The following is a 25,183-nucleotide window of genomic DNA, read 5'->3' as shown; positions in this document are numbered from 1 at the left end:
ATCCATTCTTTCTGTTACCAGATGATGGTACTGTGGCAGACTACCATTTTGCACATGTGGATATCATATTCATCACATCTAATAACCTGTGAAGTTTGGTGAAATATTTAAATGCTCATTTGGTGAAATGTTTCAATTCAAAATCATATCTCCTTTTCAACATACAGAATTACATATCAAAAATCCCTTTGAAACACAAAATCCGGCATAAAAGTAAAATTGATTATCTGATCATATGGTATAGTAAAACATGGGATTTCCAAATCCGGATCATTCTGATCCAGATTAATCTTTTTGAATAACTGGGCTCTGGGCGAAACCGATCTTAGCGAACATTGCCAGTCGTACTTGCGTTTCTCCTTGTGTCCACTAGGTTCGAAATGCTGAACAGACTCGTGTCACACCCGTATGGTACACACACACAGTGCGTGCGTCGCTGTGCTGTGCAGAGTGGGAGGAGAGGCTTTTGCCCTGAAGTCGTCGTAGCAACATCGCTGAATTCGTGACAAGGACAGGTTTACATTTTAAGGTTAAAGCGGCTTTTTGGTCGCCAGGGGTAACATGTTATGTACTGTTTTAAGTGTTTGCCAGCAATGAGGGGGGACTTGTGTGAAATTTCAGCAGTCGCTAGCTAACTGGGCTAGTGGACTAGCCACGCAACATCATCCGTCGCTATCACAATGTAGCAGCGATGATTTGGTGAAGATTTTTGGCGCCGTACCACCGAATTGCAGTCAGAAGGATCCGTATCGACAGCGGGTGAACAGTGAGGCCGAAATCATGATGAAGAAAAAGAAGTTTAAGTTTAAAGTGGACTTTGAGCTGGATGAGCTGTCCTCCGTTCCCTTCGTCAACGGTGTGCTTTTCTGTAAAGTCCGACTGCTGGACGGCGGCTTCTCCGAAGAATCCTCGCGGTGAGATTGGACTTTCTGTGCTGTAACGTTAGCTTTCGGTTGTAGGCAATACAACATGTTTTCACATCACAATAGTCTTTAATCAATAAGAGGTCATTTAAATAGTTTTTTGAGCAATCCAGTCTATCGAAAAAAATGAGTCACAGCTGGGAGGAGTTGAAAATCTGCTGCTGCTTGAACAGCTGATAACGTTTTCAGATCTCTTTAGGGCAGACGGCAGTAAGGTTACGATGAACGATTTAGCTTTTTATGCGATACATTTTTATGCGTTGACGATGATTTGCTGTAATGTTAGTGTAGTAGCTCTAACGTTTTATCCTCATTGACAGCCATTTGTGTGCTGATTAGGTGCTAGCTGGGATTACACACACGCACACCCAAAGATGATTTGTCTGGTCTGTTATTCAATTTCGTGTTATGAGGGAATGGTAGACAGGCATAGGAGTATTGCATGCGGTTACGCCCCCTCACGGAGCATATTAGCCCGTAGGGTCTCTGCCTGCATGCTTTTACCAAAGATCCTTTACCATTACTAGCTCCGATTTAACCCTCTGCTTTTACTGTATGCGAGGGAGACTCAGCAATGCATGGCTGCGTGCAGTTGTGAAAGCATGAAAGAGTTATGTACGTAGTGTTGAACCTCTGCGGCATGTGGTTTGTTTATTGACGAGGTTTAGACACGAGGATTGTAAATACCCGAATACCTCTGTTCAATTAATATTTGTGGCGTCATGAACCTGTCCTTTGATTTTATTTGTACTGGTATAAAGTGCCGTGTGTGTTTCGAGTCACTCACCATCTGTTCCCAATATCAAACATGCTTATGATTTAATATCCCCCTAGCTTGCACTGTAGTGCTGTTATTGGTCAGCTGGACTTAATATGGCTCCAGTCAGAGTGAGTAAGCAGAAAACTCTGGAAAGTGAAAAAAGTTTGTCCAGAAAAAGTTAAAAGTCTCCTCCACTGCAGACCTGCATGCTGGCTAGTGCATGTTTTGGAGTTTTAACAGAGTAACTGAAGCAGTATCCACCAGAATGATCTCGTATATAGGCCTAGCTATCTGGAAGAATCTCAAACATTATTAATAAGACACACACACATTCACATTGAGTTGTACATCAAACACCTGTGCAAGAAGTAGGGTGTTGTTCAGTGAAACAGTAGGGGAAAGTGGTGAAAGCTCTCGCTTTGGGACATACATAAACACACCCACATATATATGGACACTCAGACGCACATGTTCAATAGTTTAGTGATGAGTCAGTGGGATCCTCCTTGGGTTTTGCTGCTGGAGCTGGAGGCAGATGATGTCATAATTGGGCAGTTACTATGGTTGTGAAATGAGATTCCCAGATTCCTCTGATGGAGATGAAGTTATGTGCAAGTCTCTAAGTATAGTTGTAAACGCATCACAATAATTCTCTTTTTGACGGCATACGTTGACATGAATGAGTGTGATATACAAATGTATGTGTGGTGTGAAAATGGGAGGATGAGCAAATGGAGGAAGAGTTTTTACTATCTATTTATTACTTATGTTATGATCTATTTTACTCTATACTGAGCCCAGTTCTTGAGTGCACCTGATTTTCTGGATGTGTGTACAGTGACAATAAAGAAATCATATATTATCTTAATCTCCCAATTTCTTTATTATTTTTTGATTGATTGAATGGGCTATAATTTTGAAGATGATTTTCATTAATTGGAAGGTGGAGCTCATTCATGTTTGGCCTGGGCTCAGGAGGTGCTGAGGGACATGTGTTCTGTTTCACTTAATTTTCTTTTGTATTTTTTTTTTTGCTGAGCTTCACTGATGGACGACCCATTATTCTTTTTTTATCACCCTGGGTAGTACTCAACTGGAGCCCTGCAGACAGTGAGAGTCTATGACCTTTAAAGGACACCCTGCTCTGGCGCTCCACCTTTGAGTGGCCCAGCTGGAGATTGCTCCTGACCTGTGGTCACTTCAGGGAGCACTGCGCATTGGTCCTCCGCATGCCGTCTGCTATTGATGCACACTGCGTGGGATATTTTCAGTTCACTTTTCTGGGGGCTGTGCGAGTGTGTGTGTGTGTGTGTGTGTGTGCGCACTTGCGTGTGTTATTTGTGCAGGCAACTCCACTTTCAAAGCTCTAAATATAGTGTTGCCGTGGAAACAGGATGCCTACTGTGTTGGGCCAGGGATGGTTGGGGACGTCCGTGCTCACCATTAGCTGAAGGCAGTGACATGAGGCTAGAGAGGCTTGCTTTAAGCCATTTATCTCACCCCAGATGTTGCACTTAAATGCACAAATATTGCTCTACACTCATTCGTTCACACACACATACACACGCAAACGCAAACAGAGAGCAAGAGAGAGAGAGAGAGAGAGAGAGAGTCAACAGTGGTATTATTTGTCATATCTGCAGTGCGGCTGGTGATGGTTGTTTGGGCGTGTGGTTTAAAGGTGCTGGTCCAGAGCAGAATGCTGTAATTCATGTCGCCACCAGCTGGATGAAGTCTGTCTCAAGGTCCACCCACAATGGGCCACTTGTGGCAGAACCACAGAGAGAACTCTGTCTGTCACGGCTCCTTCTCTTTCTCTGCTCCCTTTCCCCAGCCTCTCAAGCTCGCCCCTTTTCGCTCAGCTCAGTGTAACTGGGTTGTCTTCAATGGAAAATAGCAGATGTTGTTTCCTGGTAAATGACCTGTAAAAGTAGACTGTGTGTGTGTGTGCGTGTGCGTCAGCTCTGTGCATGAGTGTACGGACGAGATGAGAGTAATCCACAGTTTTTTTACCCTGCTCGTTTCTCGCTCGAGGTCACCATGGCAACGGGTAGCCTACATAGTGCAAGCTCTCTTTTTTATTTTTATAGTCACCCATCCTGGATGCTGATTATCTGTGACGGTTCAGGTTTTTTTTTTTTTTCCCTTCCCTTGCTAGTGGTGTGGTGTGCTTGGGTGCTATAATGATCATTGCCCCTCACGCTGGAAGCCCTCACCAGTGCAGCGAAAAGGGTTGGCTTCTTGTCTCGGTGTCAGGCCATGGAGAGGTCAGATGAGGACCAGCGGAGTGTGTAAAGGGCCCTCACTGTGAGTCACATGACCCAGTATGGGACGCAGGGAAGCAGAAATGCACAGATGCTTCGGCAGATAAGTGGAAGCCCCCAGCTCTCTATCAGAAGGTGCTGTCCAGGCCTCTAGTGGCCGACTGAAGTCTAGATCCTATATCATTGGCCAGCAGAGATATCCCACCAATCATTGCTAAAGACACCTTGCTGGGTTATAATGGTCCTCTGCGCTGATGATAAGGCTAGAAATGGAACATGTGCAGTTGCTTCTAACCATCTTCCACCACATATAGGCTTGGGGAAATCTCAACAATCAGTAATTGAGATCACACAACCACTGTGGTTTCTTCTGATTTAGTTCTCCGACAAGAAGGTCTTGCTCATTTCACATCATTTCCTACAGTGTTGTAGCCTGACGAGCCAGACCCACATCAAGATGTAGGGTCTGGGAACTTACCATTGGCAGTGCTCAATCCGATGGGCGGGATAAACGGTTGTCTTTCAAATGTCCTCTGCACGCAATAGGATAGCGCTACAACTCATGAGTCCCATGCATTTTCCCACCAGCAGAGCTAGTTGGATAGTTGATCAAACTTTTGCCAATTTAAAAAAAGCTTAAAGGATAATTCCGGTATTTAGCACTTTGAGTCCCTTTTCTGGTTTGTTTTTGATGAACTAGTGGTGGACACCAACATTTTGACGATGGGCCCTGTCTCGACTTTTCTGACTCGTTTTGAATCGCCTTTGACTACTTCAGAGTGGCTGCCTATGGGCATGCACAAACGTGCTTAAAACAACACTTAACGTTCGTTTTCAAAACTGTGCAACTCACCGAGTGGTTAGTGGTGTTCGTTGATGTTCCAAAACAAGTAGCGTAGCGAAATACAGTTTCTGTCGTGTTTTATTTGGCATTTTGTAAAATCCCATTGATTTCTGTTGGAAGACTCATTGCACGTTGATATTACTGTGCCACCAGAAACTGAAACGGAGGCTGTTTACATTTGTTTTTAATAATTAACGAACACCACTAACCACTTGGTGAGTTATCCCACCCTTATATCAGCCAGGTCCAGGTCCTCACACATGCAATTTTTCTCACCCGCTCCACACACCCTTTCCCTGCATGACTGCCCGCGTTGCCCACGGTGCGTGATGGGTAGTCTGGTGTCCAGATGGGGCAGGGTACAGGGCTCCCCCCACCCCCCTCCCCCCCGCATGGGTCTGCCAATGGGTCGGCCGGCGTGGGAGGAGGGCGCTCAGTCACATGAAGCAAGAGCGAGGTTTGGAGTTTAATTTAAAAAGGTTTTACGACAATACCCTAGTCTGCTCCACCCTCTGAGTCATTTAGAATATCTGTGTGAGATGTTTGTGTCTCCGTAGGAAGAGCTGTTTTAGCAACCACAGTAGAATTTAATTAAAATAAAAACATGTTTGCGTCAGCCTTTATAAACATTTTGGAGATTTAATACTATGAGGAAGAGGATTTGCATAGCAGAAAATGCACTATTGCAGGCTACTTCACTTACAGTTTTTTCTGATTGCTTAAGCACATTTTTTGTAACTATGGCTTTTTTTGCAAAACTCTTCACACAAATAGGAAAACATTTCACCCAATCAGCAAAACATTGTAGTTCTCTTGCAAAAGCCAACACACCTTAACTCTTCACACCTTCGTAAAAATGGTGTTTTCTTATCAAACAGTAAACACAAGCCATAACAATAGTAAGCACACAATGTGCCAACTACACACTGATGGTATGAATAAAAAACACATCTGGCTTTTGCTTTCTTTGTGTACAAGGTAGATTATGTCAGTTTGAGGTCATACTTTTGTCATCGTTTTGTAAACATACAGGGATCCAAACTTCAAGTATTGGTGTTTATTTACACACATCAAAACAAACACAAGTGTGTTTTTCCAAGTCAAAACACAAAATAGCAATTTCACTGAGACAAAACAAATCAGTCTACATCGGGTCGTCTCTCTCAAAATTTCGTCTACATCACATGCAAATATATTCTGGAATGATGTATCCAGGCCTGACATGACAATATTTCTTTCTCTTCTTACCCTTCCTCTTCCCCCTCCTCATGCCCTCCAACTTCACCTCCTTGTCCTTGTCATCCTCTCCCTCTCACTTCTTCACCTCCACATCCTCTTTCTCCTACTTCCTCACCTCCACGTCCTATTCTTCAGCCTCCTAATTCTTACTTTTCTCACTTATAGCTCCCTCCATTGTACCCATTGTACATTACCTGTGGCTTATTTATAGTGCTTAGGCTGATTGCAAAGTGAACTAATTATCTAAAACAGTTTTCATATGAGAAAGTGTGCCAGAGAGTTGGCAAAATAGTGAAAATAATAGCCATACATGTGTATAGATTTGCTAGGAGTGTGTTGATCATTTGGAAATTGAGTGTAAAGCATTAGTTGTGTTTACAGTTCCGCAAAAAAAGAGTGTTGTGCAGTGAATTGTGCCTACAGTTGTGCAAAGTGTGTGTTACAAAATTGCAAACTGAGTGCAAAGCAGTGTTTGTGCTTTTAGTTTTGCGAACTCAGTGAGTGGTTTTGCTATAAGTATTAATAGTTTTAGAAATTGTGCTATAAGAATCACAGTTGTGTGTAAGCATTCAGAAAAAAACTGTAATGGAGGTGGTGCAGGTGTACTGTCAAATGGGGGCAACACAAATGACCTCACCGGGCTGCGTTAAAAGAGACTCCTGTCACAGACATGGGGAAGAACGGGCTGCGTTAAAAGAGACTCCTGTCACAGACATGGGGAAGACCAGATGTATCCAAAAGTGAAGTGAGCAGAAAATACATTCCCCCTCAGTCACACCCACCCACTCAGATTCGCCCACACGCTCACACATCCTCTACTCACTTCCCTCAACACCTTTCCACTCCTCACTTCCATCACCTCACAAGCACGCGATCACGTACCTGTTCATTCATTAAATCTATTGAAATAAACCACTCTATCTTTGTACGAGCTGAATCATATGAGTTCACCCTACATGTCTACAGCAGAATAGAGCACTTTGTGTACCTCTGCTGTTGACATGGATGATCTCACGTTCTTGCCTCTTGGAGTGGTTGATCTAAAGTGTGGTTCAGCACTAATGCCTATTATAAAGGCCTTCACAAGTGCACAGGTGACCTCTTACATGCAGTATACTTGTGACCTACTATTACCCAGAGCCCGCTGGGTTATATATACTTTGGATTTGTAGGAGCTGAAAGCTGATGATTGTTACGAGCCCATTAGTAGAGACAGTTGTGTGTCAGATATGACACCTAAGCTTGTTAGCAGTCCAGTTCACAGACCCTATTTACTGTGAACACAAATAATATGCACACACACACATTCTCATATGAGTATGAGTGTGTTTATAGATGGGTAGATAGAGAGCATATTGCCTGTATCCTGAAGGTTAAGAATTGTGGTAGAATAGAAACACACGAGTTAAATGGCCATCTGAGTTCCCTTGCTCTGTGCAACACCCATCATGTTCCAGTGAAATTTCAGATTAGCCTGTGGTGATGGTGTTTCCATGGAAACGGGAGTTCTTGGAACTTCTTCAGATGTCAGTTGTGAGATGGTCCTCAGGCAGACCTTCTGGTGTGTATGGGTGTTGGAGTGAAATATGGTTTGTGTGTCTGTGTGTTTGCTTGTAGTTTGCTCTGGTTGTGTTACTCAGAAGGGTTGATTTGTGCATGAGACTTTAGTGGCGTGTTTCATTAATCTCATGACTGAGCCTCAGAGAAAATCCGATTTGATAAGACTTGTGTGTGTGTGTGTGTGTGTGAGTGAGTGTGAGTTTTTGATTCAGTGGGATCACCTGGTAGGATTTGATTTGCTGAAGGGGAATGGAATTAAAATGAGAAGTGTGTATTATGTCATTCATGGAACAGGAGTAGTGATTACTTGTGAATGGTTCTCTCCATGAGGTTGAGCAGTTTTTGCCACTAGAATGATTTGTGTGTCAGAGGCCAGTCTTTTGAATGGTCATAATGCACATGGGTCATTCCGTGTGAAATCACCCAATTTCAGCGCAATTTGGCAGGTGACCCTCTCCGAAAAAATCTGAAAAAAATCAGGTGTTTGTAGACCAAATCCATGCATAGATCTTAAATAGTATATCTGTATAACTAATCGTTGCAAAACTACAGCACTTTGAAACTTCAAGTCATTTTAAGCATTGTGGTGAACAATCCTTTTTGTTCAACTTCCAGCATTATTGGCTCTTTTGGTATTTCACACACATTAGTGAAACTATTTGAATAGAAGTACATTTTCCTGTTGAATTAAAAAATCCAATCGGATCAGACGTATTTTGTATACTTTCCCCTCTGCAAAGCTCTGAAAATGGCTATAAATTCATAATGTGAAAAGACATCACCTTTGAGGGCTTCTCATTCAAAAAGTATGTGACACAAATTCATCAGATTTTTTTCCTACACATATATGTATTATAAGGTCCTGTCCATGCATTAACTTTGGTTGTTATTATTTTCATATTTCCAGAGCATTTTTTTAAAATTGGGCTTGATTTTCAAAAAGCCTGTTTTCATCTTCTCATTTCACCACGTGGACAGTTAACAGGATTTTTTTTAATTTTACCATATATCATTCTGTATGTGAGGATCATCTGCCCAAAATTTGGGCTTGTTGCTGAGTTTCTTCATTGAGATAAGATTTTTTTTAAATATTGTCTATAAATCCACTGAATTTGTACTGGATCTGCAGTACCACTTTGCACCACATGTGGTGCTCTTTTAATACAATGGAAGTCAATAGAAGAGTAAGAGAGTCACTTGTTTGCTGCACATATCCAATCTAAACACACAGTTTATGGTTCATAGTTGAATTGGTCCAAATAATTATTGCAACATGAACAACATACTACTCGTACATAAATCTTATTTAGAGAAAATAAACTGATCAAGTAAATTATACACACATAAGACTGACTGGTCATCATACATGCAGCAAGAGGATTTAGCATAATTACCATCTTTGTAATGAGTTTTCTACACCAGCTTCAACCTATCAGTGCCTATGTGAGCACTTTAATAATTTTTAGCCAGCTGGTTAGGCAAAGTCTATATTCATCGTCATATGCTTGGGATGCAGTCCTCTGTGATACATAGACAAAGAGCATCAAGATGGAGATCAGTGCTTTAACAAACAATCAAACAATGGGTTTCTAAAATTCAGTTCATCAAGGTATTTCACTTGATGAAGATGACCATGTGTGTTTCCATCACAAGTATTCATAACAAGGTTTGAGGACTCGTGGATCCAAGAGGCATTTGTAAAAAGATGATAAATCTTTAGTATTGATTTTTCTGCATCTGACAATGCACTGAATTTTAGAAACCCCTTTTTACTTGAACCATATGAACCATAAACTGTGTGTTTAGATTGGATATGTGCAGCAAACAAGTGACACTCTTACTCTTCCATTGACTTCCATTGTATTAAAAGAGCACCACATGTGTTGCAAAGTGGTACTGCAGATAAAGTACAAATTCAGTGGATTTATAGACAATATTTGTAAAAAAATCTCAATGAAGAAACTCAGCAACAAGCCCAAATTTTGGGCAGATGATCCTCACATACAGAATGATATATGGTAAAATTAAAAAAAATCCTGTTAACTGTCCACGTGGTGAAATGAGAAGATGAAAACAGGCTTTTTGAAAATCAAGCCCAATTTAATAAAAATGCTCTGACAATATGATAGTGTTAACAACCAAAGTTAATGCATGGACATGACCTTATAATCCATACATGAGTGGGAAAAAAATCTGATGAATTTGTGTCACATACTTTTTGAATGACAAGCCCTTAAAGGTGGTGATGTTTTTTCACATAATGCATTTATAGCCATTTTCAGAGCTTTGCAGAGGGGAAAGTATACAAAATACGTCTGATCCGATTGGATTTTTTAATTCAACAGGAAAATGTACTTCTATTCAAATAGTTTCACTAATGTGTGTGAAATACCAAAAGAGCCAATAATGCTGGAAGTTGAACAAAAAGGATTGTTCACCACGATGCTTAAAATGACTTGAAACTTCAAAGGGCTGTAGTTTTGGAACCATTAGTGATACAGATATACTATTTAAGATTTATGCATAGGTTTGGTCTACAAACACCTGTGATTTTTTTTTTTTTTGGATTTTTTGGGAGAGGGTGACCTGCCAGCCACTGGGTGATTTGACACGGAATGACCCACATGCCATGCTTTCATCTCAAGATGGTTTTCATATTTTTGCCCACCTGCACTGCACACTGTATAATATAGCACCTGGAGCATTGCACAGGAAATCGTGTGTGTGTGTGCCTGTCTGTCTCTGTGTGTACTTTGAAGACATGCCACTAACTTGTGCTTTGTTCTTTGTGTGTGTGTTTGTGTTTGTGTGTGTGTGTATTTCAGGGAAACGGTACATGCTAACTGTGTGCGCTGGAAGAAGAAGTTCACCTTCCCTTGTAAAATGAGCGCCAGTGCCAGCACTGGGATGTTGGACCCTTGTATCTGTCGTGTGTCTGTCAGGAAGGTGCGACACACACCACACACACACACACACACACACACACGTCATCCCTACTCTGTGCTTTATCACTGTTCATGAATGTCTGTCTGTTTTTCTCCCACAGGAGCTGAAAGGGGGGAAGACCTATGCAAAGGTACTAGCAGAAGTGTTTCCTCCTATTTCAGTTTGACAGTTGACAGTTTTCAGTCTCTGTGTTGTAAATGCTGTGTGGTAAATGGTCAGTTGCCTTCCTCTTTCATTTTCTGCTTCAGTTGGGGTTTGCGGACTTGAATCTGTCTGAGTTTGCAGGCTCTGGCAGCACGAAACGCAGGTGTCTGTTGGAAGGCTACGACACCAAAAACACACGGCAGGACAACTCCATCCTGAAGGTGTGCCTCAGAGTCTTAACAGTCAGTGCATTAATGCTTGATTAATCATCACATTGAATGAACTGGACTGTCTATGTGGGTGTGTTTCCTCTCTCAGGTGATCATCGGCACTCAGTTGATGTCTGGAGATCCCTGTTTTAAAACGTGAGTTGTGTCCCTGTCTGTCTTAGTGCGTTCATGTGGCGGGGAAGGGGAAGGGGGAAGGTCCCCACTTTGGAACTCCATACTGAGAGCGTTCACTTGACATCAACAAACGGGCAACGTTGCTAATGTTCATAGGCTAGCTAGTGTAAAGATTAACCGATATGTATCGGTATCCGTTTTTAACGTGTAAGATACGGCTACATCGATACGTGAAGCCCCGTATCGGAATAAAACTGAAATGAACCGGTCGTTATATCGATTTACTTGTTACAAATCGGTTCACAACCTTTTCTGCTCGCTCAGACTGTCATTTACGTTGCAAGCAGCGCGTTCATCCCACTTCCGGTTTTGAAACTACACGTGCCACGGATTTGTGGGTAATGCAATTAGTTTTGGGCTACATTCATTGCCCAAAGTTGTCTCAACTCTTCATTACCCATACATCTACTGCAACTTAAGCACGTGACAACTCGCACTCGGTCGTTTGTTTGACAGTTTTTACTCTTTTGTTTTTCAAAATCCAGCGCGAAATTAAACACTTACTATAGCATTCCTAAACAGCAAGGATAGTCTGTAGAGTAGCCTTACGTTTGATGAAGGGATTTCCTTAATGTTAAAGAATAATTTGGCCCTTGCTGTTAAAACAATGCACAAATTATTATTAGCCTATTTTGTTCATATTCACTCAGAATTGGAACAAAATAGGCCCAGTTCATTGATATGTAGGCCTATTTTATTCTTGTAGGCTATATGAGAAAAGGCCAAGATTGTCTTAAGCACTGTTTTATTTTATTTCGGTATTGTCTTACCTCAACAATAGGCTACAGCTCCTTGAAAACAATCAGATATAACTCTATAAAATCTATAAATATATTTTATGTTGTATTTGGCTGCTGTGTTTGACTGAAATGTAGACTATTCTTTTTTTCATTTCAATACAGTATATGATACAAACCTCAGTTTAGATAATCATACATTTGTTTTTGCCTAATTGACATGACCATGATAATTGGTAATAAAATGAATGTGCACCTTGAGCAATGATAAAAAATCTTTCAGAATGCTTTCCATTCTTCAACTGCATCGAATTGCATCGAATCGCATCGCATTGAATCGTACTGAATCGTTTTTTATGAACATGTATCTTTTCTTGTATCGAATCGTGCCCATGTATCTTGATGTGAATCATATCGTCTTTTACATGAGAGATTCACACCCCTACTAGCTAGCCAGAAGGCTAACATCACGTAGTTACTCAAAGGTACTTTGGGAAGTACTGTTCAATATCACAATCACCTGTGCTTATGAGTATACCATAAACAAACAATGAAGTGACTTATTTGGGCATGGAACAAGTCCATTTTTTATCATCAAAACATTCTCCTGGAGGCTCTCGCAAAGCTCCCAATTCAAAGCCCGAAGTTCCCAGTTCAGGTGTCACACCTAAACTATAGAATTCTCCCATTTCTCAGGTGCTCATGAACGCACCATCTGTATGGCCCTCTGTAATGCGTCAGTGTTCAGTGCCCTTATTTTTCCACACATCTAAACCACAACAAGATGGATATGGCCTATTACAGCTAACCTGACCCTAGCCAGATGAATTTCGTTCCGCCTAGCTTCACTCACATCCATCTGGGACCTCTTCCATTGAGAGTGATTTCTGCAACCGATTTTATGGTACAGCCAATCAGGACGCAGGGCGGGAGTTTCATAGATGTGACATAGCGTAGAAGTGACTGTGAGACTGTTATCAGCGTTACGGGTTGGCTTCGATGTGAGTGGTTGAAGTAGCACGTCAATAGATGACGGACAAGTGGCTTATTCAATCATATGCAAGCATTTTTTGATTATGCCCAGCCTTCTGAAGCAACACTTCAATGGATCGGTTCCAGATGGATGAGTGGAGCTAGGCGGAGCGAAATTCATCTGGCTAGGGTCAGGTTATATTACAGCAGGCGTTGTACTTAAAAGCCCAGGTGTATTAATCACAGGTGTGCAAATGGGTTTGTTGTTGTTTTGTGGTGTTGAACGCAAACTGCATCCTAGCCTCAGAACATGAGAGGAATCTGTGTTTTCTGCCAGGAAGCAGCTCAATGCAATTTGCATATTATATCTGTGAAGGTTCACACACCACCTGCACACACACATTTACTGACAAGCTGCTCGGTTGTGTGTATGTGTGTGTGTGGGTTTGACACAGCAGTGGTCTCCTACGCATGACCGATTGTAAGTGTGTCAGTGTACAGCTGCTTAACACTGCTAGAGAAGAGCCCTCTAAAACCTGGCGTCTCTGTGACCGTGAGGAGGAAGTGAAGAGGGAACTGAATTTCTGCATGAGCAGGACAAATCTGCATTGTGAGATATGTAGGACAGAAACATATCAGAGTGTCACGCAATCACCTTGAACCAGAAAATTCAAAGCTTGGGAATCTCTGAAACGGTTCAATGTCAGCGTATGAAATTCAAGATGCTATTTCAGTTTGTCAATCTGTAAATGAGATGTGTGGGGCAACAGTATATATGCTATGTGATATATTAAATCCTTCGAACTGTGGTTCGAAGTCCTGTCTGAACCTGCGGTTCCTCTCGTACTGAGCAGGATTACCATTGCAACAACACATCATCAGTATGGTAAAACTAACCTGTCTCACGATGGTCTAAACCCAGCTCACGTTCCCTATTAGTGGGTGAACAATCCAACACTTGGTGAATTCTGCTTCACAATGATAGGAAGAGCCGACTTCGAAGTAAAATATTCTTCTTTTTTTTTTTGTTTAAATTATATTTTGGGCTTTTTAGCCTTTCTTGACAGGATAGTGCAGCCTGGGTGAACCTAGACAAACCTGTTGGCAAATTTGAATTTGCTCTGCAGGTTGGTCTGGAAAGGAGTCTATTCAAATTTGCTAAAAGGTTCATCTGGGTTCATAGTGAAAATCAGACCGGAAATGAGTGGGCGAGCGATGAGCTGGAGTCAGGATGGACTCAAAACTCCCTGTGGGCACTAGACCCGAATGTGATGCGTTATGAATCGCTGCTGCTACACTACAGCTCCCCCTCAATCAGTACCAATGTAATGTCACAAAAAAGCAGAACATGAAAAACACAAGTGGGCCCGTTCTGAATTGTTGAATGGTTTTAGTTATGCAGCTGTGGTCACAATTTCATTTATTATGGAGGCTCTTGGATTCCATTGGCACATTTCTTTGAATTTTAGCACAATGCTCTACATGTGAACAAAGGACTTATTTTATAAACTTAAGTACGGTAATAGTCTTTATTTTTTTATTAAACTAATAAACACTGAAAACATTGACGTAAATGATTAGCTATTGCTTAGTAATGAAATTGATACCAGTATCCACACAGTCCTTTATTCTGCAAAGTGAAAAATTCAGTATAATTTTAGAGGTTCCTCTTTTGACATTTTTCCTTGTTTCCATGCGTCATCATTCTAAAAAATGAGTAAGGAAATGTGTAACCACAGCAGGAAGAGGAAATGGGACTTCTGAGTCGTCTCGGCCAGCTGTTCAGTCAAACAGGGCCTTCTACCGGCTATCAGTGCAAAGCTAGGACGGTGACCCACTGCCAGTAGGACCCTCTTCTCTACCAACTTAGAGGAGCAGTTAAGGGCTAACCCCCTCTCTATTATAGGAGGATGTTGTCCTTTGTGATGATGAGGACATCGTCCAAAAGATCCAATCCTGTTGCTGCAGCCTTCCTCGCCAAGAGGCAGAAGTTCCCTGCAACCAGGGATGTCTCGTGACCTCTATGCCCCGACAGAGATGCAGCACAGGGCAAAGTCACCTTCTCTGCTAAGGGTTGAAATTCTAGTCATCACTAGTGATGATCAAGATTTTGAGTTGCCATCTACAGGCACCTAACCCCTCACTGCTCCCCGAGCGCCGCTGTAGCAGGCAGCTCACTGTGCCGGGATTAGTGTGAGACCAAATTTCCCTCACAGGATCAAAAGAGTATATATATACTTATACTTATGTACAGCAAGGGTAGGAACACGTGCAGTTATCATTTAGTGATGATGAGGTTATTGGTGAAGCAGATGATGTCATTTTCGTCTCCTCTTGCAGAACTTGTCTATTTTTGGGAATTTTGCCTTTATTTTGATAGCACAGTGAAGATTGACAGGAAGCAAGTGGGAGAGAGAGATGGTAGTAATGGGTTGAGATCAGGATATGATCACAGGTTGGATTCGAGCCATGCACTTGAACATAGTATGGCCGCAGTACATACATGACCTTGGAAAAGTCATCTGCCTTTGTTTTTCAACTCCCCTGGAAGTCAGCACCATTTTCAGTGTTACACAGTATACTTACACATATTTTCTAAATTATTTCCTTGTAGGAAATGTAGGTACACATTTCTAGGACGGCATAGGAAAGCCTTAATTTTTTAGTCTTTATTGGATTTGAAAAGGTGGCTTTAAAAAACAGACATTTTGGTTCATGTTGGTATGATTGCATCACACCGTTGCTGCAGATTTGGGTCATTCCAACTCCATATGAAGCTCCATAATATGAATTTTATTCTTCATAATGCACCATTTTGGACATTGTTTCCAGAAGTCTGGAATGTAGATCAGGGAGAATTTAATGATAAAGTATGAAAATAGTGGAAGTATTATGCTCAGTGATGGCAAACAATTAAATACTGAGACTGTCATGGATTAACCCCTTATCCCCCATGAAAGAGACCCTCCATGAAACTTCAACATTGATATAAAGCAATGATGCGATCGTGTTCCACTGATCATTTTGGCAGAGGCGTAACGTCTCTCCAGTTTGTACGTTTCCTCGTGTTTTTTTTTATATCTTCAGCACTAACAAAGAAGAATGTAATGTTCTTAATCTTTTCTGCAAGTCGCTTTTTTGCAACTTTGCATGGGAAAAGCCCATGTGATGGAATCGGCGGAACTCTCAAGCGTCTTGCAGCACGAGCAAGTCCGCAGGCCACTGATACAAACCATATTCTGACACCAATGGAGAGGTTTCAATGGGCAAAAGAAAACATTAAGAACATTACATTCTTTGTAAGTGCAGAAGATATTAAAAAACACGAGGAAACATATGAATTGGAGAGACGTTACGCCTCGGCCAAAATGATCAGTGGAACACGATCGCATCATTGCTTTATACCAATTTCCAAAAATAAGATACGGATAAAAATAATATCACAGGATACAATATTCACAGATGTCGATGCAGGACAACAATCGGATTCAGAACACTTGGATACAGAACACCCGGAGGCAGAACACTCGCAGTCAGATCAGCCACAAAACTCAATTTTCCAGCCAGGAAAATACCTTGCCTGTGACTGGTTCATTGGAAACATTGTTGAACGTTCAGATGAACATGGTGACGTTTTTGTGAAATTCATGAAGTGTGTCAACAACATCCTCACATGGCCATCGGACCAAAGACAGATCCCCTGTTGGGTGCCATTCCAACATATCATCAGAGTGAACCTGATGAAGCGCTAGGCGAAACGCGTTGTTCGTTCTACAATAAATATTAAGTTACAGTGTGCGGTGATTTTTGATCTTTCACTCTTGGATTATACTTACCTGCCTCACCTGCACCTGTTCAACTGAAGGTTTGTGCACAGGGACACCTATGAACTTTGATATCATTTGTTGTGTCAGTGTGCCAGACATCTATGGACGCAGTGCTCAACAATACAAACTTGACCAAAAGGACCATGACACAGTTATGCTACTGCTTCCACAATTTCTGGATAATAGTTAAAGACACTATTCAATTTAATTTTCAATTTTATTTGGAGAGTGACAGGGGCAAGGAAAAACTCCCTTGTATTTGTAGTGTTCTTACACTATGTAACATTCTTGTTATTTAGTTTTTTAAAAAGTTTGATGGCGGGTCTCTTTCATGGGGGATAAGGGGATAATCCGTGACAGTCTCAGTATTTAATTGTTTGCCATCACTGAGGATAATACTAAGTTATTTCCACTATTTTCATGCTTTATCATCACTAAATTCTCCCTGATCTACATTCCAGACTTCTGGAAACAATGTCCAAAATGGTGCATTATGAAGAATAAAATTCATATTATGGAGCTTCATAGTCAAAAAATGTATTTCATTAAAAGAAAGAACAAATATGTATCTTTATCTGGTATACATGCCATTAGGATCATCAAGTGCCCACATGGTCATTTGGGGATCCAAATATGGGGTTCCAAGAGTCACCTCTGCCGGAGAGGGTTTTTTGACCCCCATAAAACCCCCACCAGTGGTACCATACCCTTCAAATACATTTAGGCAAGAGCAAGGTTCCCACATATAACAAATAATCCTGTTTAGAATAAATATGATCATTAATTGTGGTGCTAGGGCCACCCAAAAAGTGAAAAATCACACATGCCGTCAACATTTTTTAGGACTTTGGTGACCCACCTCTCACCCAAACAGTGAGGAATGTTGATTCTGCCTCCAGAATTGTGTAGTACAGGCTACAATGAACTACCACACCAGTTTCCAGCCCTCTACCATTATTATAACAGACGTTATGGGCTTCCAAAAATGGCAAAAGATGAAATGTGTGAATTAGGGCCGTGGCACCCGAAATTCAAATGGACGCCACAGGCAAACCGTTTGAAATATTGACCTGAAACTTCAGATTCCTTTGTTTGGTAACATAAGGCATATATTCACCGCTTTTCAGCAAAATCTGAGAGGTGTCATGTACATGATACCCCGATATTGGCTGTTTTCACATGGAATGACCCATTTGTTATTTCAACTCATGCTGTTCATCTCCCTTTCTGCTACCTCTTTAAAATGGGCTGGACTAATGGGCTGGATTGACATCTAGTGAAGGCCTTTGGACCACATTGACCACATTGTCAAAGTTCATGGAACTAGCTTGAGATGTTCTAACAGTCTAACAGTTAGTATCATGGCTTGGAATGGGTCCAACCTGGGCTCAATACTTGACCATTATAGATCTATATAAGGTGCTTTGGGTAAAAGCATCGGCTAAGTGCCAGGACCCTCTTATCAATCACCAGGAGCAATTCGAAGAGCTGACCTCCTCTCTGTTGAGGGATGATGTTCTCCTTAGCGATGACGAGAACTCCGCTTCATCAAAGACGCCCTAGCCTGTTGCTATATCTTTCCTGTCAAGCAACAATGAGAACTACACATGCCTTTTATGACCCCACAGAGGTATAGCACAGAGCTAGGTCATCCCTGCCAAGGGTAGAAATGGCAGTCATTTTTACTAATGAAAGGCTTTTTGCGTTTTATTTGTATAGGACAGTGAAGAGTGAGACAGGAAGTAAGTGGGAGAGACAGATGGGGTGGGATTGGGAAATGACCGCAGGTCGGATTTGAACCTGGGTCCCCGTGGGGGGGGGGGGGGGGGTGGTATGGTATGAGCGCTGTAGCCTGTTGTGCCACAGCGCCCCCCCACTGATGATGATTTTAAGTGTCGTATTTATGGCCAGGGCAGAAACAACATCAATCATCATAAGGGATGATGCTATTGATCAGGCTGAACGGGAGGATGTGATTTTTTTGCTGGCATTCTTGGTCAAGGTTTACTGGAGCTCCTTCTAGTACAGGAATTGGAGAAGTAACTTTTTGGACCTGACCAACAATTAGCTGATCAACGACCCTGAGAATGTGTACTGTGCCATTTTGGACTGCCATTCCAGTCCCACTTTCCAATTAATAATAGTTCAGTAATATATAGTAATTAATAATAGTTAATTAATGTATAGTAATTTGTGATATTCATTTCCATAACAGTGACTCTTGTCAACAAAAAGACAACAAAAGGCAGTTTGCGTCTAACCAGAAGTGCAAAAAAGCAGGAAAGTGCTGACAGAAATGCAGAATATATATGGCTATGTAGTATAAACAATGTATGAACAACATGTACAGATATGTGCAGTGTAGTAACAGTGTATATATTATAAGAAAAACAGAATCAATATGGTTATTCAGTATGAACCGATTTTGTATGAATTCAGTACGAAAAGATTTCTATGCAAATTCCAAAAATTTCCATTGGGGGTTTTGTGTTCAAATGTTCCAAATTTGCATCAGACTTGGCTGGACACCTGGCTTATGACGGGGATTTATATTATGCAGCTCTAACTGAGAAGCACTAAAGCCATCTCATTTCACCTTACATCACCTTATGTCTTGACCAGGAGATATCCTAGAATTTAGAAAGAAGAAGCTGAGATTTGAATGATGTAATTATTATACATTGAGCAAATGTAAAAAGGCTAAATTAAATGAAAGGACGGCAGCCCTCAGAAAAGCTTGGAATCATGCAGTTGGGTGTCATTTGAATGTGTGTCTTGAATTTCCCCTTGGAGATCAATAAAGTATCTATCTATTTATCTATCTATCTATCTATCTATCTATCTATCTATCTATCTATTTAAAATGGCTGATGTTTATTTTTTCACATGATGTTTTTAAGTCTCTCATCAACTACAAACAACTTAACTCCTTGCATAATACTGCAGACAGATTATCCCTTGGTGGCTATAGTTCAATATAACAATGTTTATCCCTTGCAGGCCGCCATCCACCGCCACAGTAGTAGGTATCCAAGGAGACGGAGAGCGCCTCCTGGAGGAAAGAAGAGGAGGCGACAATCAGAAGCCTTACTTGGCCATCACAGGTAAGACTTGAAAGTCTGTCTGTTCCCCTTATGGCTGTGACTCACCACCCTAATCCAGTTTGTCTGTCGCTGCATCTCTCTCTCTCTCTCTCTCTCTCTCTCTCTCTCTGTCTCTCTCTCTCTCTCATGTCTTTTTTTCCTAAGGGCTCTGAGACATCTTGCTGCAATATATAATTCAACTAGGCAGTTCGCTGCTATAGCAACCTTTGATTACAGCATGCATTGTATTTCCTTCACTACACTAAGATTGACCCACAAAATAGATCTAACATAGACACAGACACACGTATAAATACACTGATGGGTTGATGTGACATTCCCTCGGCACAAGGAGCCTAAAGATTCACAGTTATAACAAAAATAATTGTTTGAACGATTGAATGATGGTCTTGGGTGCTTCCAAGCTTACATACATACATACATGACAGAGATAACAAAAAAAAAACATGGCAGCTTTAAAACTTTACGGTGCAGTCAGCAATAGCGCATGACGTTACATTTGTCTATGCTTATATTTATATTTAAATTTCTTTGCAGATGCCAAAACATTACATTGACAATACATTATTGTCCAAAACAACATACATTATATTTTAATCAAGGACTAAACAAAACACACCAGAGAGGTAGCTCATCCCTTACGATGCGTACGATCGCTGTACTGCTGACTCTACCTTTAACTAAAACAAGCTGTGTACCCCAAGATACTTAGAAACATAGCTGTGTATGTTTATGATTGAGTTACATTAAGTACAGAGTTCAGTTTTAAGTAGATGTACAAAGCATGGTCATTTGTATAGTGTGTGGAGATGTGATGTGGGTGTGTAGATCCGTATGGATGTAATGCCCTTAGATTCACACATGACACGCAGTTGCAGCAGTCGCAGTGGCTGACAGTAGCTCTCCCCTCCCTTGTCTCAGAGGCTGCAGGCAGGTGTGCCTCTCTCCCAGAGGAACTGGGGGCCTGTGGCCACTCCCGGACTTCCAGCTACGCCAGTCAGCAGTCCAGAGTATCAGGTAGAGGTCCCACTCACACTCACACACACACACACACACACAGGGAGAGAGAGAGAGAGAGACATACATGCTCATACAACCACCGAATCAGTTGCCTGGTCTAATACCTCTTTGCCTAACACTGATGTAATGTCTGTGCAAGTGTTCTTGTTTTCCGCCTCGGTAGCTGCATTGCTGAGCTGTGTGCTTGTCTGCTTAGCTGTGCTGCACTGCTCTTTGCTACACTGTGCAATTCTATACTGTGCGTAAGCACAGTTCCCTTGGGGATCAATAAAGTATCTATCTTTCTATCTATCTATCCATCTATCTATCCATCTATCTATCCATCTAGCACAAATACGTAGCTGCGTGTGTCTAGCTCCTGCGGCAACTCCAGCAGTCTGCCCTTCAAAGAAACATTTTCTCGCAGATCAAATATCAGAGAGATCTGACTGAATGTTTGGCTGCACTCCTAACTGAAACTCTCTGTTGCCTGCTCACTACTTAATATGGTTTTCAGCATCATTGAAAGCTCTCGGCCATGTCCAGATTTGATTAGGAAGAGTTACTTTTATGAAAGGGCTTAGCAGTGAGGATGTGAGATCATTCTAGCATGACTGGGCCAACAGTTGAGAAGAACTTCACCGTTATGCCTCAATCAGTTATGCTCTTGAGAATGAAAAGCTCTGCACCATTTTGTCTGTGTTAGTGTTTATATGTCTATGGAAGGTGCTGTTTTTCTGTAATATTAGTTTTTTATTTTGTGTGTGTGTGTGTTAATTTGGGTGGAGGGATGTTTGTTTTTATGTGGGTAGTTGGTTGGTGACCTCATTTGACTATAAAGTAATTTATCACGCTCTAAATCTCAAATGTAGGTCAGTCATTTAAAATCACCGAAATGATGGAAAAGGGCCTGTATCCTTCTGTCTCTCTCACTGTCCGTGCTCATATGATGTTTATTCACATTGTGTATTGTATACTAAACATCTCTCGCCTCCCGTGCTCATAGCCTGGAGATTTTACACTCTGTAGAGCAGTGTGAAGTGTGTATGTCTTTGTATGGTGGAATGTGAAGGGTTGACTAGTGCTCAGCCTCTATGTGTGAAAGGAGTGCAAGTCTGTGTAGTATACAAACGTAATAATAATATTAATATGTTTTATTTATATAGCGCCTTTCTCAGACTCAAGGTCACTTTACAAAGTCAACACAAACAAGCAAGACGACACAAAAAACAAAGTCAAAAAAAAAAAAAGCCCATTTTAAAAGGCCATATTACAGTGGTTTTATCTGTGTGTAGGGTACAGCACAGGACATTCGCGCTCCTCGTCCGTGTCCGAGACGTCCCACCGCAGGAACACCTCCGTGGGCAGCGCTTCCACAGGGATCGCCAGCATCCCCGAGCCCAGCGAACCAGCCCAGCAGCCAGGCACGCCAGACCGCGGTGCCAACAGGTCTGTCTGCTCTGTTCCTGTGTGTGTGTGTGTGTGTGTGTGTGTGTGTGTAAATAACCTGATACTTTGTATTCCATGAAGTACTATCTTGCTTGGTCTTAGCTGAAGAGAAATGGATGCAGAATTATATTTGTATAAGTCTTTGTGTGTCATGTATGTTCATATGCATTAACTTTTGTGTTTTTGTGTGTGTGTGTGTGTGTGTGTGCGTGCGCAGGCATCCACTGAAGCAGGATTCCATGGAGTCTCAGCTGAAGAGGATGGATGCCACGCGAGTAGATGCTGACGACGTGGTAGAAAAGATCCTCCAGAGTCAGGACTTCACTCCCAGCATGCTCGACTCCAGCACAGAGGGTAACTATGGCAACCACAAGTCCACCAGACATCTGACAATTACTGCTGCCTCTATATCCGTAGCATCATGAATTCTCAAGTCTCAAGTGTTTGCATCATTAGTCATTTGTTAAACAGAATGTAGATATTATAACTAGAGAAAAAAATCTAATTATTCTAGTCTTGAGACCATTTATATGTGTAATAAATCTAGATAGATAGATTGATAGATAGATAGATAGATAGATAGATAGATAGATAGATAGATACTTTATTGATCCTCAAGGGGAAATTCAAGATCTATGTGTGTGTGTGTGTGTGTGTATGTGTGTTTTTCAGAGGAGGGACTGCGCTTGTTTGTGGGACCTGGTGGAAGCACAGCACTTGGCAGCCATCACTTACCCACCAGGTGAGAATTGTTGTGAAAATATGATGTGTGTGCAGGGTGGCAGTGTTCTCATAATCCAGCCTCAGGTGTGTGTCCCCTTGAGATGTCTGTGTAGGTTATTCAAGGGTCGCTCAACGTGGCGTGTATTGTGGCGTGTGTGTGTGTGTATTAGTGTGGTTAGTGTGGTTAACCCTGGCAAACTCGTATGTTTTTCTCGCAGGGTCGGAGCCGGAGCTTATGAACAGGTGGTTATGAAGCGTTAGCGCTGAGCTGTACCAGGCAGAGAAGTGGCACCTACCAAAATCTGGACGGGGGAGGGGAGAGGAGGCGGGGCATCAACACTGGTTTAACGGGACTAACCATCTCTTTGCATTCCAGCTGCACAACACCACCCAATATTATCATTACTAATGATCAAATTAGTTGAGGTTTTTGGAGACAAGAATGGTGCGAATGCACTGGCCAGTGCGATGGTTTGGGAGGAATAACACTAATGAACAGACCGATAGAGCTGGAAAAGAATGTCTGCGTGATGACAAACGAAAAGCTGTAGCTTGAAGCCTAGGAATCTTCTGTCTATTCACTAAAGCCATAAGTGATGTGTTTAGTAGGACATTGTGTGTGTGTGTGTGTGTGTGTGTGTGTGTCATGCGTGTATGGTTCTCAGGAACGTTGAGCGCAACATGACTGGGGCTACCACAGCTGGCCTGTGGGAAGCCAGATTAAAAATGTGAGGGACTTTCTAGATGAACCCATAGTGATAGTAGGAAGTAGGTTCTCTAAGAGGACGTGATGTTCCAGAATATACTTTGTCTGGGAACTGGACTCCCCTCTTGGGATAGAGCATAATGCTGTCCTGTTCTCAGGGTTGGCGATTGCATTTCTGTGTAGCTGGTTATAATATGTATTCTGATACTGTGATATCTTTGAATGGGTGCCAGGTATCGATCAGGTTTTGGACAGGTCTGTGTGTCCTTTTCTCTTCTTCGAACAACATGGTTGTGCACAGTGGACGGGTGGAAAGCTTTGACCATACTGGAAGTATATTCCAGCGCAGTTAACCTCTTTGTGGATTTTAAAAGACAAATTACAAATTACAACTGACACTATACACAATATATCACACACTACTAAAAAGTACAATGTCTGTACCAGTGATTTTTACTTGTGATGTTATGCTTGGTGTTAATATCTCAATGAAAGAGAAAAAAAAAACAAGATTCCTGTGTATTTTGAAGTTAGTAAAAAGTAAACATCTCAAGATTGTCAGTTAATATCTGCACATGTATCACCGGTGTTGTGTTTTATAACCTTAACTGTGAACTCATCCATGGCGTGTGTGTGTGTGTGTGTGTGTACTGTCTAGTGTGTATGTGCTATACATGTATGCTCTCCTCGTAAGCCACGGCCTAAGCAATGAAGTATTCATTCGCTTTGAAAGCCTGTTTAGCCAGACTCTTGTGCTGCTGTTGTCTGCTCGTGATTCTTACTTCTGTCGAGCCGTACTACCCTCTGTGGTGAATGAGTCATGGTGGTAGAAGCATCCTCCTCAGCCCTGACAGCTGAGCAGGCATTTATACGGCTGTGAAGTGCTGACACGCCAGCCCACTTCAGAGCTCTGAAGAGAAGCATCATATTGACACTCAGACACTCGGTACCACACATTGTTAAAGCAGATGTTTTAAGTTGTATTGTTTCTTGAAGTTCGGTTATTCATCTAGGGGGGGAAAAAATGAACATGGTAAGGCTGAGTGTACCATAACAAATTTCCATGAGTTTGTGTTGCTATATATGCAGAGATTTTCACTGAATCTAATTTTATATGTTTACTTTTTCGTTTACATTTTAAAACTATACTGTTGATGTAGCCATAGCAATGCCTATAGAAAAGCTGAGACAGAAAAAAATATACTTATGAGACAGTTAAAAATCTCCCCACAGGTTCTCTGGCCTGAAGTCTTGCCTTGTCTAATCTGTATGGATGTGCTTTACAGATGGACTGACAATGCAAAGCAAGTGCCCTCTAGTGTTATCATGTGGAATTGTTTCTGGAAGGGATTAGAAAAACCTGGCGATAGACAGAAAGATGGTGAAGGCATTACTAGTGCACATGTTTTCTGTATTACTTCTGTGAAGCGTTGTGCCAATGTCGGTGTGTCGTCCCTCCTGTGGTGTGGCTTCTGACCGCTGAGCCCTGCTCTTTTGACTGGACCCCACCGCTGCAACCCCAAATGTACTGTATGTCTGAGTGCAACCACATATTGTCCATTAAAACGTGTGCATCCTCAAA

At 41.7% G+C, this 25,183-nt stretch overlaps 1 protein-coding gene across 2 annotated transcripts; it reads left to right on the top strand.

Annotated features, from left to right (window-relative positions):
* The first annotated feature begins 395 nt into the window (after nt 1-395).
* fam102bb (family with sequence similarity 102 member Bb) lies at nt 396-25,183 on the top strand. 2 transcript variants are annotated; one of them, XM_042057225.1, is made up of 11 exons: nt 397-914; nt 10,416-10,536; nt 10,637-10,666; nt 10,785-10,901; nt 10,999-11,045; nt 19,621-19,724; nt 20,646-20,741; nt 22,019-22,172; nt 22,390-22,526; nt 22,845-22,914; nt 23,114-25,183. In XM_042057225.1, the coding sequence occupies exons 1-11, from the start codon at nt 781-783 to the stop codon at nt 23,154-23,156; spliced, it is 1,053 nt and encodes a 350-aa protein (XP_041913159.1). In that variant the 5' UTR covers nt 397-780; the 3' UTR covers nt 23,157-25,183. The 2 variants fall into 2 exon arrangements, with proteins under 2 accessions (XP_041913160.1, XP_041913159.1); XM_042057226.1 differs by lacking the exon at nt 20,646-20,741 and having other exon boundaries at nt 396-914.

The sequence above is a fragment of the Alosa sapidissima genome, chromosome 12 (assembly GCF_018492685.1).
Source record: "Alosa sapidissima isolate fAloSap1 chromosome 12, fAloSap1.pri, whole genome shotgun sequence".
Lineage (NCBI taxonomy): Eukaryota > Metazoa > Chordata > Actinopteri > Clupeiformes > Clupeidae > Alosa > Alosa sapidissima.
Note: the sequence above shows the minus strand (reverse complement) of the source record. Positions and strands in the feature narration are given on the sequence as shown.